At 46.7% G+C, this 14,879-nt stretch overlaps 1 protein-coding gene across 3 annotated transcripts in view; it reads right to left on the reverse strand.

Moving 5' to 3' along the window:
* WDR59 (WD repeat domain 59) overlaps positions 1 to 14,639 on the reverse strand; it is a 49,986-nt gene extending 35,347 nt beyond the window's left edge. For all 3 annotated transcript variants that reach the window (XM_065640595.1, XM_065640594.1, XM_065640596.1), the window contains exons 1-6: positions 14,565 to 14,639; positions 10,549 to 10,598; positions 8,542 to 8,677; positions 4,231 to 4,316; positions 3,238 to 3,318; positions 1,270 to 1,307 (exon numbers count right to left, since the gene is read on the reverse strand). In XM_065640595.1, coding sequence (XP_065496667.1) covers positions 1,270 to 1,307; positions 3,238 to 3,318; positions 4,231 to 4,316; positions 8,542 to 8,677; positions 10,549 to 10,598; positions 14,565 to 14,618 — 445 coding nt within the window. In that variant the 5' untranslated portion in view covers positions 14,619 to 14,639. The remainder of the gene's footprint in view (positions 1 to 1,269; positions 1,308 to 3,237; positions 3,319 to 4,230; positions 4,317 to 8,541; positions 8,678 to 10,548; positions 10,599 to 14,564) is intronic.
* Between the last annotated feature and the right edge of the window lie 240 nt (positions 14,640 to 14,879).

The raw sequence follows: 14,879 nt of genomic DNA on the forward strand, positions 1-14,879 counted from the left end.
GATACTGTAAAAAAAATAAAAAATTATGTTCATCCTTATTCTGCCAGTATTTTCAAAACATTTTAAGCGATCAGAAAGGTGAGGTCCATGAGAAAGCTAAATGGATTACAGCCTACTGCTATTCCCCACCTTCACTACCCACCTCCTGCTGCTCAGTGAGCAGATTCATCCTGACAACCTGGCAAAATGCTAGTCCAGGGGAAAAAAGGCTGCAAATAGGCTGCCAGTTGATTGATTTGATCCACTCACTGAAGGGCACACAAATGCCTGGACCAGCACTAAAGAGAAAGGGGCACGGGAGGAAGCTTTCTGAGGAGCCAGCTGCTGGGCTGGCTCAGCTGACCCATGAAACCCCAGTCCGGGCACCAGAACTGAATGCTGCTTCTCTCTAATTCAGTAAGGATTCTGTACCACTGTGGTAGAGGTTTGCTGGCTGGGAAGGAAGGGGGAGCCGCTGCAGATGTGGAGCCTAAGGAGATCTAAGCAGCAGAGCATAAGAGATCCGTGTTACAAGGACTGCTGTAGTACTGGGAACATAACTCAGGAAAAGGACGTTTTGCTTGTCATCCACACTTTACCCGGTTCCAGCACACAGTCGGTGAGGACTGACATGCAGCACCTGCCAACAGGCGCTATTACAGGCAACTTGACAGTTGCACTGCCAGCAGCCGTGACAAGTACCTTTCCAGATCAAGCGCAGTGCTAAGAGAGCACCTTTGTGTCACCACTGCAGCTGCCTGCACACTGAAGGTGCCCCAAGGAAGCAGATCCAGCCGGTTAATGTACCCAGCCCCTCCGTAAGTCGGAGGACAGGCTGGCAGTCGGCAGCATTCAACGCCACTGCCTGGGGTGCGATTTAGTTTCTCAGCTGATTCAATCAAACATAAAAGGACATGAAGAAATTACAGGTGGGCAACACAGGACAAGCAGAGCAGCAGGGTGGTTAAGCAGGGAAGAAGCTACTCATATCTAGAAGGCACAAGTGCCATGTGACTGTCCAGCAATTTTAGGACAGCCAGTCCAAGTTGCCCTCAGGTCTGAGAACCCCCTAGGGCTCCACATCCCTTCTGAATTCTGCTCTTCTAAAAGGAGCTGTGAACTGGAGCTTCTCAGGCTGCTACTACACCGGACAATCACACGTGGTAGCACTTCCATACTCTGCCATGTTCAGCCTCAGAGTATGAAGGGAGGGACAAATAACAGCAGAGGCACACATGACAGTAAATGTAGGTATTAAACAAGCCTATATCACACACATCCCATACTTACCGACAGCAGAGAGCGAGACTGTAGGTTTCCTGGTGTCTCTGAAACACAAAACAGCAAATGTGAGCACTCACAGCATAGCCCAGCGGGTCCAGCCTCCTCAATGAGCTCCCTGCTATTCCAGGACTAACTTTATTGCTGCCTCTTGGGAGCTAACATGCCTTCTGCTCACCAAAATACATCACGTTAAATGGAAAAGAGAAAGAGGTGACCAGCTGGAGGACAACAGCCATTCTGGCTTGTCACCACATACAGCAGCAAGTTTAGGACATAGGATGGAGTTGGAGGGGACTAGAGGGAGGAGAAATATGTGCAAATAGTGGCATGTTGCAATTGGGCAGGCAAGGAAACACAGGGCTCACAGTGTTGCTGCAGGAAACAACAAAACAGCCTTTCCCAGGAGGATTAAAAGGGACAAACAGAGCTGTGGAAAAACCCGACAAAAGCAACTGATGTGTTTGTCAAGCCTTTGCAGACCTCAATTCAAGGCAGATGGAGCAGTGACTTCAGAGCACAGACTTCATGTCTAGCATGTAACAACAAAATTAGAGGAAATAAACCCAGCTGTGCATGGACTCTACAGACCAAATTTTGTGGTGGTAGAAGCCAGTGCAGCACCATGACAACTCCTAGCAGCCAGGACATGGATCAAGGCAATAATTCGCTCCTCAGGAATTCACCTGCCCTTTCATGAAAAACACCAGTGAAAATAAGCAACATTGTCTACAATTTTTGTGTTTGCTGAAAAGCAGAACATTTTCTGAAACAGACCGCACTTCTCCCTCTAAGAATCTTCACCTAAACAAAAAGTGATTTTGTATGAAACATAAAGCAGGGAATTTCCAGCTACCCTTACTGCAGGGCTACCTCCTTAGGGTGTCATAAGGGACAGCTACTTCAGCAGGACGTTCATTGCTGGAGACCAGCAGCCCCAGGACCTCACTGCCCCAGCGAGCTCAGAGACCCCAGTAGCACAAGGGGGATGTAGTCAGAGCCTGCCTCAGCAAGTGTTTCTGGACAAGTGATACACACAGATACAAAACGATGGAAAGGCACAACAGAGTTAAAGCAGGGCTTCTGGTAACAACCTTCAGAGAATTCTATTTTTTGCTTGGCACTAAGATAGTATCACAGGAAAACACAACCAGCAGTTATTGTCTCTCTATGTCTTTTAATTACACATTAATAATACATTGCCATTCTCAAGCACCATTTAACCAGCGATCTAAGTGCTTCATAGGAGCTAAACAAGCCTCAGGGTAGCCTGGTACAGTGGGGTTATATAATTATCCTCCTATTATAATGGAGCAAAGGAGACAGAGAGGAACAAAGTGACTTGCCGAGGGTCATAAAGAGCTGCTGTACAGCCAGCAAGAGAACGCAGCAGTCCCAGCACCAGCTCTTTGCTTCTCAGGTGTAAAATGTGGGCTTTTAATACTGGTGGGTTTGGAAAGATCTGTTAGTCTGAAATTACTCATGATAGAAAGCACCAGGAAGCAAGGGAAGGCGTGAACAGGAAAAGGTTCCTGAATACCACTGCCACTCTTCCCACCACTGAGGGAGAATCAGCAACAATCACTGAATGCAGTGGAAAACGGCTGCAGGATCACAAAATGGTGCTCGTTCATTCAATTAAAAAAATCCGAACAGGTTGAGGAACACCCTTGGCTTCCAGGAAAAGCTCCTGAGAAAAGATCTGAAGGGGGCAGGGAGTGAAGCCAGTCTGTATTTTTTTCCAATCAGGAGCACAACCGTGGCATAACTGTACCACTCTGCTGCCCTTCGTTGCCTCTGAACTGGCTTGAAAGTAGGGGAACACAAGTCAGTTTTGAGATTATGGGAAGCAGATGGAGCCCCTGCAAGCACAGCTGAAGAGCAGCACCGATCAGTGCGTGCTTCACCCTGAAAGCTGCTAATTATGGAAAGGAGTCCAGCGATTTCCCTGCTGTGCAGAAACATACTGATTCTTACTTGATGTCCCAAATGTAGATGTATGTGTCCACAGAACTGGTGACCAGCAGGTCTGGCTCAAACACGGCCCAGTCCAAGTCGCTGCAAATGCAAAATCATAGTAGTTCAGCAAAGAAAAGCACACACGGTTTGCATCAACTTCTCACAAGCACCCAGTACATTTCTCCAACCTATTCATGGCCACTCCATGACATCTACTGAAACTTTTAAAGTAAAAAGCAAGATCTTAATCATTTCTCTAAGTAAATTCCAAGAAGCAATGAAATGCTTCTAAGTAAATTCCAGTGAAGCATCCTCCTAGCCCTGAACTTTACAGCTATCGTGCGAGTGCTCTTTCCTCCGCAGGAAAAGGGACGCTGTCTCAGCGAGTCCCCAGTTACCACACATTCTTAGCATCAACCCCTCACTCTGAGATGCCACCCTGTTGGGATCACCGAGTGCAACTGGGACACAACCAGCCTCCAGTCGGCCATTTCAAGGGATGCGATTACCTTCCACAGTCAGGAGCTGGAGTAAAAACCATCTTGCATCTGCATTTACAGCCCAGCACTAAAATACACACCGAGAAACAGAGGCAGAAATCTCCTCTGCACCACCATAACAAGCTGCGAACTTGATCTTTGGGATTACCTGCTTTAATTAAGCTGCTATCACACAGAAACATGGCTGGGATTCAATTTAACAAACATGCTGCTCTCTGTTTCCCAGATGATGGCTGCTGTTCACAAGGACAGCAGCCTAAGGCAATGACACTTGAGCCATCAAAGGCTAAGTTGATACACTGTGAGGAGCCATGAGAGGATGAGCAGCTTCACATCTGATGTCATCTCCAAATGGGAAGGCAGGACAGACGGGCAGACAGTATAGTCCAGCAAAGGGAGTAAGAACTGTCTCAGAACAGAGCCTGAGCAAGGCCAGAACCAAAATATTCACTTTCCATGAAACAACCCATCATTCTCCACCCAACAGTCTGCAGCATCACTTGCTCCTCACCTGATCACACGTGTGTGTCCTTGCAGCGATGTGCAAACTTCACCATTACCTTCCTTCCACTTATACAGGTCAACTCGCTGATTGCTCTGAAATCAGATGGAAGAAAGGAGACAGTGTCAGACAAACAAGGCAGGACAGGGATCCGTGTGTCAGAACCAGGTTCCCTTCTCTTGGAACAACCTCAGTTACCAATGAGTCACACTGTGATTAACAAAGTCCTTGCCCAAAGCAGGAGAGCAAAGATAAACCTACAGATTGCAAGGACTCCCAAAAGCTTACACTTTAATTACACTCACTTAACAAGAGAGATAAACAAGAATGGGAGGGGAAAAAAAAAAAAAAAATCACATTGCAAAATGTTTCCATGAAATTATGTTCTTGGAGCTTTTATTTCCTAACAACGTGCTGTAACTGCAGGCAACAGGCAGCCAAATTCCCTCTGAAGGAATACCCAGCCAGTCTGTTCGGATTCACAACTGGAGTCTTCAGTGAGGGGGATGATGGATCACCACTGGACCTCCTAAATTCTCCCTCGACTCCCTTCTGGGATAATCAGGGCCATTGCCAAACACAAACAATACAGTCTAGTGGCTTCAAGGTCACCTCCTCAAGGGTACTTCCATCCTTGTCAGCACAGGAAAAAAAAAAAAAGCCTTAAGTGCTTATCACTAACTGTAAACCACAGGAGCAAACCAGATGAATCAATGACAACATTATTCAGGGCTTTTTCACTCATTCCAGGAATAAATCCTCCCCCAAATGCAGCCACACACAAATTTACTTGAAACTAGTTATTGTGCTTTAAGTTCATGTTCTGCCTTAGTCAAGGTTCACTCTAACCCAGGACAACTCTAATCCTTCTTGGGCAGGAATTGCCTTTTTGGGTGCATTTATAGCACCAAGCACAGTGAGTTTTGGGCCACGGCTGAAAATTTCCGTTGATTTTACAAAAACAGAAATAACATGACTTCAAAATGTGATGTTCATTAGCCCTTTGTTTTCAAACTTACAGGTCAACAAGGGAAAAAGACCATAGAGAAAATACTTATTCTAAATTTTTTGTGACACGTTTTTGTGGTGGTGGTGGGTTTTTTTGCTGGAGTTTTTTTGTGGGGTTTTTTTTTGTTTGGTTGGTTGGTTTGGTTTGTTGTTGTTGTTGTTTTACCCCAAAGCTGTTTGATATGAATTTGAACTTGCAAAGATAAAACACTCCGGCCCTCCCTGAAATGGAAGGTCTCCTCCCAGCTCAGCAATAATATGGCATTTCTCTAATGGCTCACAGCAGGGCTGCACAAGAGCTTGAGGCAAGGAAAACTCCTTGCATGTTTCTCACTGATAGAAGGATTTAAGAGGAGAGAGTAAAATTACCCAGCGGGATTTGCCTGGGACTCCAGAGTTGATGCTACAAGATAAGGATCACTAGAAGTTTCTCAGACTCTTAGTGGGGCATCTCACATGGAAAGTGTTGCCTGTAGCACCAGGTGTGGGAGAACGACAGCTTCTTCCAGCATGATTTTCTAAAAAATGTGCTTCTTGTGTTAAGTATCAGTATACACTTCCAACAATTTCATCACCCTCTCATTCAAGCATTTGTGACCACACAAAAGAAGTAACAAGGGTCTAAGATGGAAAAGAATGGCATTTCTGAAACGACAGCTTAGGAGTTCTCAGAAATGTGCTTGAGCCAGAGGGCAGACACAGCCAAACACAGCAAGAAGACATGTTTCAGCTTTTCTGGAAAGAAACTAAAAAAATAAGAAGCCCTTATCCAAACAAAAGGACAAACTTTCCCTCTGCCAGCACCATTTCCAATTAATAGCACTGCAAACAAGGTGAAGCTATTGGCAAACAGGACAGCAGCTTTTTGCCCTCCCTTTCCACTCACAAGGATGCAGAGAGTAGGACCCTCAGGGCAGTCTACACCCCTTGCGTGTACACCTGAACATATGACGAGCTCAACAGCGGACTGACAGCCAGCTTGAGTCCAGAAGTAGCAAATCGCATCTTCACAGTGCTGGACCCAAGCTGATTTCACAGAATCACAGAATGTCAGGGATTGGAAGGGACCTCAAAAGATCATCTAGTCCAATCCCCCTGCCAGAGCAGGAACACCCAGATGAGGTTACACAGGAAGGTGTCCAGGCGGGTTTTGAATATCTCCAGAGAAGGAGACTCCACAACCTCCCTGGGCAGCCTGTTCCAGTGTTCTGTTACCCTCACTGAGAAGAAGTTTCTTCTCAAATTTAAGTGGAACCTCTTGTGTTCCAGCTTGAACCCATTACCCCTTGTCTTACTGTTGGTTGTCACTGAGAAGAGCCTGGCTCCATCCTCGTGACACCCACCCTTTATATATTTAAAAACATTAATGAGGTCGCCCCTCAGTCTTCTCTTCTCCAAGCTAAAGAGACCCAGCTCCTCAACACATCTTTGCCCCTTCAGGTATGGCCCTCAAACACATTCTTGTTATGGTTTTAAACTAAAGAAGGAGAGATTCAGACTAAACATGAGGAAGAAATGTTTTACACTGCAGGTGGTGAAACACTGGCCCAGGTTGCCCAGAAAGATGGTAGATGCTCCATCCCTGGAGACATCCTAGGCCAGGCTGGACACAGCTCTGAGCAACCTGATCTGGGTGAAGATGTCCCTGCTCATGGCAGGGGTTGGACTGGATGAGCTTTTAAAGTCCCTTCCAACCCAAACTAATCTGTGATTCTGTGACATCCATACTGCCTCCAGACCTGACCTGGGACACATAGACCTCAGCAAATGCAGTAAATCTGCTTTCCACTTCTAAACAAGACAGGCTAAATTCTAGTTCTAGGACAGGGCTGTGCTGCATCAGCACCAAAATGCCAGTCAACTGTGAGATGGCTGGAAAGAAGGTGTTTCTGACTCAAACCAGAGAAGCTGCCCAATCTCATCTTCCAGATTCCTCACCTGATGTGTGTCAGCAACTACGCCTAAACCACCAGAGCATCTTCGCATCTTCATTTATAAATGGGAGCAGAAAGGTTTGATTCCAGATACACCTAGTTTCAGTCTGGAACAAGACAGGTTCCTGTGTCTGCTCAGTGCAGGAATAGACAGGAGGTGGGACAGGTGCAGCTCCCCTTTGCAGCAGGGTCCTGCTCAGATCAGAATTAACCCATCCCTGGATATTGCCTTCAGAGTGTGTTTGAAAAGAAGCTTTCCTGTTCTACTTGTGGCTTGCACAGCGCATTTACTTATCTGGCTTTGATTTTCACAGACTGTATCCAGAAGTGACACTGGAGGACACCTTTTTGCAAGTTTTACTAACTCTTCATTCAGAAGCAGACAGCTGCTGAAGGCACCTTTAAGATGTCATTCTTGTACCAGAGCTGGGAGGACACAGGCTGGGGGATGTCAGAGAGCAAACAAGCAAAGCCTGACAACACCAATCCACTTTTAAGACTGCCTTTCATTTCAATTGCAGCCAGTCCAGGAAGTAAAAGAAACAAAAATCCCAGGAAACCACCTTCAGTTAAGTCTCAAAAAAAAAAATAGATGAAGTCTCTCCACCCCAAGCTGTTCCAGGACTCTCAAACTGCAAAAGCAGAGCAACATGGCAACAAAGGCACCTCACCATGAGAACAGTTTGCACCCCGCTAGCGCTGATTGCTGCAGCGCTGTGGTCGATGGCAAAGACTGCTGCTAGCAGAAGCTTGGGGCTCTGGATGAACAAGCTACAGAGCATGATAGACTGAGTAAAGATGAGAGCTAAAAACTGCGCTCAAGTCTCAGATGGCCACTACTGCTTCTTCAGAGCAGTCAATTTACTTCTCCATGCACTGAATAAGAACTCCTCGCTGAGTCGGTCCCTGCCCATCTGCAAACCTAGGCTGTTACAGTGGTGAGCCAGTATTGACCTATGCTATTTACAGACTGCCTGGTGCACCACATCCCACCAGGAAGGCAGGGAGGTGAAAACAAAACTGCACAGAGCAAGAAATCCAGTAAATACGCAAATCTCATAACAGAATGGAAGTTAGAAAGAGAGCACATATACCCTTTTTTCTCCAGAAAACGACTGTTTGGATGCCTGATTTATTTGGCAAGGTGTTTTATAAAAGACACACAAGCAAAACTGGATTCAACACTGACCAACCAATAACTGAGACCATCAAGCCAAATACCTCCCTGGCAGTAAATCGGAGTTAGGCCTTGATCTTGCAATGCGACTTGCAGGGGCATGTCTGTGCCAGCTCCATACAGACTTCCAAGGCTGAACAAGTCAACCCATGAAAGACCGGGGAAGATGACGAGCTACAGCTTTTAAAGGAGCGAACTTACCGAAGCAGCAAAGTAGTATGCGTAGCTGTCATGTGGGTTCCACTGCACTGCCCCGATGTCCCACTTGCTCTGTCGGGAGATCTTTCGATGACCCTCATTTGGTGCATCCAGGTTGACGATGTAGAGGAAACGGCGGCTGCAAGACACACAAAGAGGCTGTATCGCACAGGACTGATCTCAAAACCCCAAGCTCACACAGAGCTCACAGTCTTGTGCCTAGAAGACCAAAGAAGAGAAGCATTTGACAAGACAGATGAAAATACTGCTCCTGACAATGCTACACTTGACCACATACCTCAAAAAGGGCTACATCTAAAAAAAATATATGAAAAGACACATTGAAATTAGACTGGATTTGCAAACGTAACGGGTAGCTCAAACCACAGAAAACCCCAGATAACTAGGATACAAAAAGTGCTGGGAAACGGTGCAAACGCATCCAAATAGGCCTTGCTGGCCTAATGCAGCAGAGCCGAGGTGGCACAGGGCTGGGAGTAGAACACAACAGCTTCCCAGAAGCTAGCATCAGTCTGGAGAGGTTGCTCTGAGAGTAAATGAGCCTTGACAAACAGATGATGATTCTACTTGGCTGGGTGTTTCCACACTCACTGTCTGGGAGGGCTTGGTCCCACAGACAGTACGAATACTGCACAGACCTAGCTCAGCTGCAGCAGTATATTAATGTGGGTGGACACAGCACCGCACTGATCTGGTTATATTCCTTACCTGAACTAAGCCTATATGCTGCAGAGATGTATAAACGTGACGTTAAACCTGAGCTCATACATTCTGCTGGACGTGGCCAACTCTCCACAAAACTCAGCAAGGTATCCTTCCCTCTACAGCGTGATTCATCTTACAAGCAAGATAAACCGTCCAGAAATAACTGCGAGCCAGCTGAACTCTAATAGAAGGCCAGCACCAAAACATATTGAATCATATATAATTAATCACACCAGCATCACATATGTCAGCTGTGTAGCAAGCATACAGCTGCTCTGAGCGTTCTGAATTTTCCCAAGAGAAGAAATACAAAGAACATCTTTGCTGCCTTTCCAGACCAGACTCCTCATGGCTCCCTACTACAAAGAGTAAAGATGCTGAGCCCTCTGAGGCTCTCACAGAGCTTTAAAATAACAGAGGCAAATCCTGAAGGGCTGCTGAGCATGCAGGAGAAGCCTGACAAGCAGAGGTCCATGGAACTGATGTTGAATTGCAGGTGGGCCATCTCCAGCTCACCGTCAACCCAAACAAGCAAGATGTGAAACTGAGCAGGTGTAAGGAGGAAGAGGCACCAAATTAAACCCAAACCAGCTACTGAGCTGGTTATTCCTGTGCAGGGCTGCTGGACTAAGGGTTTACATAGAGGCAAGTGGGCCTCCGAATTGTATCAAAGGACCTGTTTTCTCCAAGGTCGGCTGCACCCACATGATCCTGAATTTGAAGTGAACATCCTAATCGGTGCGGTGGGACAGGAATAGCGGTTAGAACTGAAAGGCAGCAGCTGGGCAGGCAACTGCTGAGGTGTTTGAAGACTTGCCCTGGAGGTGGCTACATAACACCAAGCCCTCCTGGGAGCTCTGGCAGTTTGGAATCTGTGGCACCTACTGCTCTTACTGAGTATCATCCTGCATTGAACCAGCAGCAGAGCAGGTCAGAGAGCTCAGCTCCTCTGCCCAAATACTCCATGGGAATACGTGGGGCAAATTTCATCTTAAGGAAATGATTTAATGCGTATTTCAAGCAGATGCTCCACCTCTCACAAGTGGATTTGGGAAAGTACGCATCAGGAAAGGTACTATGTTATTGTGCTGCTGTTGCTGGCTTTCCACTCTGTATCCCATTGGAAATGTGACCCAGAATCCTTTTGATCAAGCCTTGAACACAATCCAGCTGCACCTTTCTGAAACAATACATCAGCCCTTCAACTGAGGTCAACCTGAAGGTTGCTGATTTGGCTGGTGGAAATGACTGTCACACATTTCTAATGGGGACTGTCACACTCACCCCGAGAGTACTGCGTGCTGTCCCAGGCAATCCACTGACATTGCAGTCGCCTGTTAAAGAGAAACAGAGAACAAAACTAAATTACAGCTGTCAGGTCAGCTTTGCAGTCAAACACACAGCTCTGGGGAGGAGTTCAGGAGAACCTGCCAGCTCATCTTCAAGGCATGAACTGGTATGGTAAGAGTCAAGGCCGATATCTGTCAGGGATGGTGGAAGAAATGTCCACTTAAAGCAGCACGGATAGGTGTAGTGGCTGATTTTGGGATGCAGGATAGCACACAGAAAACACCTTTGTTAGAATAAACTGAAGACAAGACCTGGCAGACACCACTAGAAGCACTGAGACCTTGCTCCCTTTTCCCTGCTACAGCAATCAGAGCTGCAGCCTTTCAATCAGCAATCTCTAATAATCCGTATTAATCAGCCTCTGCTCCTGCCCAGGAGCTTTCTCAATCTCTCTCTCTTCCATTGCAGGGCCAGATTTAATTATATATGTACTGGGAGACAGAAATGCAACCATTTACGTATGGCTGGTCTCCAAAAATGAGAGATGGCTAAAAGGCATCAGAATTTACTTTGGCATTGCTTGTAAAGAAGGCTAAGAGATAACTTAAGTGCTATAAGAAAAAAAAAAATAGACTGTTGGAACATTGTCTTCCCCTCTTTTCATTCAGAATGGAATCGGATGATCATCTCATTTAATTGCCAAGAGAATAAAGGAAAATGTTACTCAGAAAGCTGAACAGTTCAGCCCATAAACACAGATATAACTTCAAAGCAGTTTTTAGCATTTGCAGTACAAAATCAGAATATGCCCCACATTCTTCAAACTAACAGCTGTCATCTTCAAAGCTACCTCTCTGAAGGGTCAGGATGTCTCTGCTTCTGTTCAGGATTCTGCTAAGTGCGCTCAACGTGGATGTAGCAAGACTTCAGGATGTCCCAGAGCTACTACTCATAAGCATCACTAAGATGAGACAGATCATACGGCAATCCCACTCCTTTGCAATCAACTTGACAGGAGAATAACCACCACAAAAACGCAGGGTTTTTTTTCAACCAGGGCCCCATCCCCTGCTTGCAAGTGGCCCAACTAAGGGAAAAACAGCATCATGGGCTCATTCTTCACTAGAGACCAAGAGTCCACATGGAAAAGAGCTACAGACGCCTGCAGAGTTTCACAGAAGTCCACAGCAAACCCCAGGCCGACATCTACACCCCAACCAAGCCAAGTTTTACCACTTTTGCTGCTCCGGGAATGACATGCTTTCACTGCTTTTTCCTAGGTAACAAATCCAGTCTTCTGGCATGGTTTTCCTAGTCCTAAAACTAATGCTGTAAATAAGCCAGTGTTAAAGTCTCTAAACAGTAAAGAAATAATTCCAGCTTCCTCAATTCGACAGCACCTTGCAAAACAACGAAGTGGGTTACTAAAAGCAAGCAGGTAAAGGAAGTTTTCCCAGATGATACATATTTCACTTGTGAGGAATTAAAATTAGGATCAGTAAAGTGATTACAACAACCAGAACTTTCTCATATGATGAAGAGCAAGTCAGCTGACATATTACACACAGCTGTGGCCATCTTTCCTCAAGACAGAAAAAAAAAGTCAATTTAAAGTGATTGATAATTTCACATACGAGTTTATTTCTTCTGGCTTTGGCACCAGCATCTCATAAATCCTTTTCTTTTTTTTTTTAATAACATTAGTAAACTGTTTTTCCAGGCACATCATAAAATGTAATGAGTAATTAGAATGAAGTAAAAAGCTTCACGTGTCAGGCTGCTACTCTGGTGGGTCACAAATGAAGCTGTCTTACAGCAATAAACAGTTTTATCTAGGCAACAGGGGAAAAAGAAAAAAAATAACAAAAACCAAAACCAGCTGTCATTTAATGTGCTTGTTACACTGGTGTGTCAGTCTTCACAGCACAACCTTCCAGAAGGGAGGAGCTGCAACCGAACAAACCAACCTGAAAGCAGTTTTCATCCTAAAACAACAATCAGGACAGCCAGAATTGCTGTTTACGAGTAACAATTACATGAATAAGCACAGCAGGAGCACCGCGCATCTGAAAACCAGCTCTGAGCCCACAGCCCAGGCAGCATTTTCTCAGACTTCAAACATCTAACTTTGGCATTTCACTTGATTTCTGCTAGGCGGGCAGAGGAAAACACCTTTTCATGTCTGAACTTACATTAGTTCTGAATCTAGCTTAATTTTCTCCGCCTGAAAGGCAACAGACCAACCTGATTTGCTGAGGTTATGCTGGTTTTCAAGAGTTGCAAACTCTGAGCAAGAAAGACCAGTTCCCTCCACAGCTGACTACACACTGAGTTGCTACCAATGGCACTATTCCACCGTTGGGCATGTGGCATTTCACTCTCCTTTTGATAGCACGGGCAGCCTGCCAAGAGCCTACGGGTCACGTTTAAATCAGAAGAGTACAGAGACTGCCACCTCTGCCAGATTGTACAGAAAGAAGATGTTTGTAGGCAATACCAGCCCCAAAATACCCAGAGATCTTCTAAAGTGTTACAGGTTGGGTACTGTAGTTTCCACACAACGCACTCCAGCATGGTGAGCGAAGACAACTGCAGTGCTTGCATCGTGTACAGGCTACAAATGCAACAGCTGCCCACTCTTTTGACTCTTGTTTCCATTTAAGTTGGTTTTGAAGCAGGGATTTTGGAGACAGTGTGGCCTACAGGCAGAGCTCCAGCCTGACACAAAATAATTACAGCCCAGGTGTTTCCATTTCTCAAGCTCAGGTTTCCCATCTGTGAAAATGTTTGTGCAGACTCCTAAAAAAAAACTCGAGCACGAATATATAAATGAGTTTAGCCTGAAGCAGCAGTCTAGCAGCCCAGCCACTGAAGCTCTCTGGTTTCATATGAGAAAGCAAGCGGGTCAGAGCAGCCCTAGAAAGATCACACCGGAGTAAACTGAAGCGACTGAGATACCAGTGGTTAACCTCTCTATTACAGTACACGCCTGCACAAGAGCGAGATTGAAACCAACTGCTGCAGAAGAGGATGGGAACACCTGTTCTCTGCCCCCTCCGCTCCCACACACCAGTCATTATGAATAAGCAACTAAATCATGAGACCGCATAACTCCTGAGCCAGATGCAATTTGAATCCCTGATCTAGGAAGACATACCTTTGTATCTCATTACCGCTTTTCCTGAGAGCAAACCTTCAATAGCAGACAAGCCTGCTTTAACGTTTTTTCCAGGAGGAAAAACACAACTGACAGAAAGGTTTTGAGTGTAAAAGTGAAAAGCTTTGTTAGCTTACAGAGGGCAGGCTGGACGTAGCACACGGGAGTCAGTGCCCCTGTTCGCAACGATGAATGCCAAGCAGACATTGCTCCTGCACAAGAGGACAAACTAGAAAATAAGAGAGTTTCTAGAACTACTTCTTTTTTTTAATCTTCCTGGGTTTCCTACTGAAGTCATTCATAGTTCACCCACTATATTCAACCTTGCTAAGCAACTGCCGATGTCTTAAAAAAACACATTTCTTAGAATAGCTTCTATGAAAGCACATAAGCAAGCTGAGGGGAGTTCTCCTGTAGCCAGCAACTTCAAAACCAAAACCTGACCTTTTTGCTATTTATAAAATAATCTAGCCTGCTTTTCCTACTAATCGAGCAATACTGAACAATCTATATCATAGCTGCGAAAGTAGCTATAACGGTGTCAACGGAAAAACGAGGAAATACGTGTGGGAAGCGGCAACATCTTCTATTAGGCCTGCCAATACAGTTTCAAAAAACTTCCAAGCTCTAATTAAGATGAGAAATAAAACGTCTCGTGAATTAAGACATTAACACCGCGCAAACAGCCCCGAGACCGGCTCAGCCCCGTCCGCAGCCGGCGAGAGGCCCCGCGGGGCCGCCCAGGCCGGGCCCCCCTCCCGCTCCTCACGGGAACGGCCGGGCCCGCCCGGGACGGCGCCCCGAGGGCCGCTCGGAGCGGCAGTCCCCCGGCAGCGGCGGCGGCCCCCCCGACCTGGGCGTCGCGGAACTCCACCACCACATTCTCGCTGCTCCAGCGCGCCGCCATCTTGGGCCGCCCCAGCAACCCCCGACGCCAGCCGGGCAGGGGAGGGGCCGGCGCAGCACGCATGCGCACGGCGGGGCACCGCGCGGGGGCGGCTGGGAATTGTAGTCCGGGCCCGTGCGCCCCCCGGCGCCGCGGGGGCAGCGTGTCCCGAGGGGCCGGCGGGGCCTGGCGGCCTGGGCGCCGCAGCGGGGCCCGCGTGGGCCCGGCCTCCCCGGAGGGGCTCGCTGAGGCGGCCTGCGGGAAGTGACGGCCCCGCTGCAG

This window comes from Caloenas nicobarica, chromosome 9 (genome assembly GCF_036013445.1).
Source record: "Caloenas nicobarica isolate bCalNic1 chromosome 9, bCalNic1.hap1, whole genome shotgun sequence".
In the NCBI taxonomy this organism is placed as follows: Eukaryota; Metazoa; Chordata; class Aves; order Columbiformes; family Columbidae; genus Caloenas; species Caloenas nicobarica.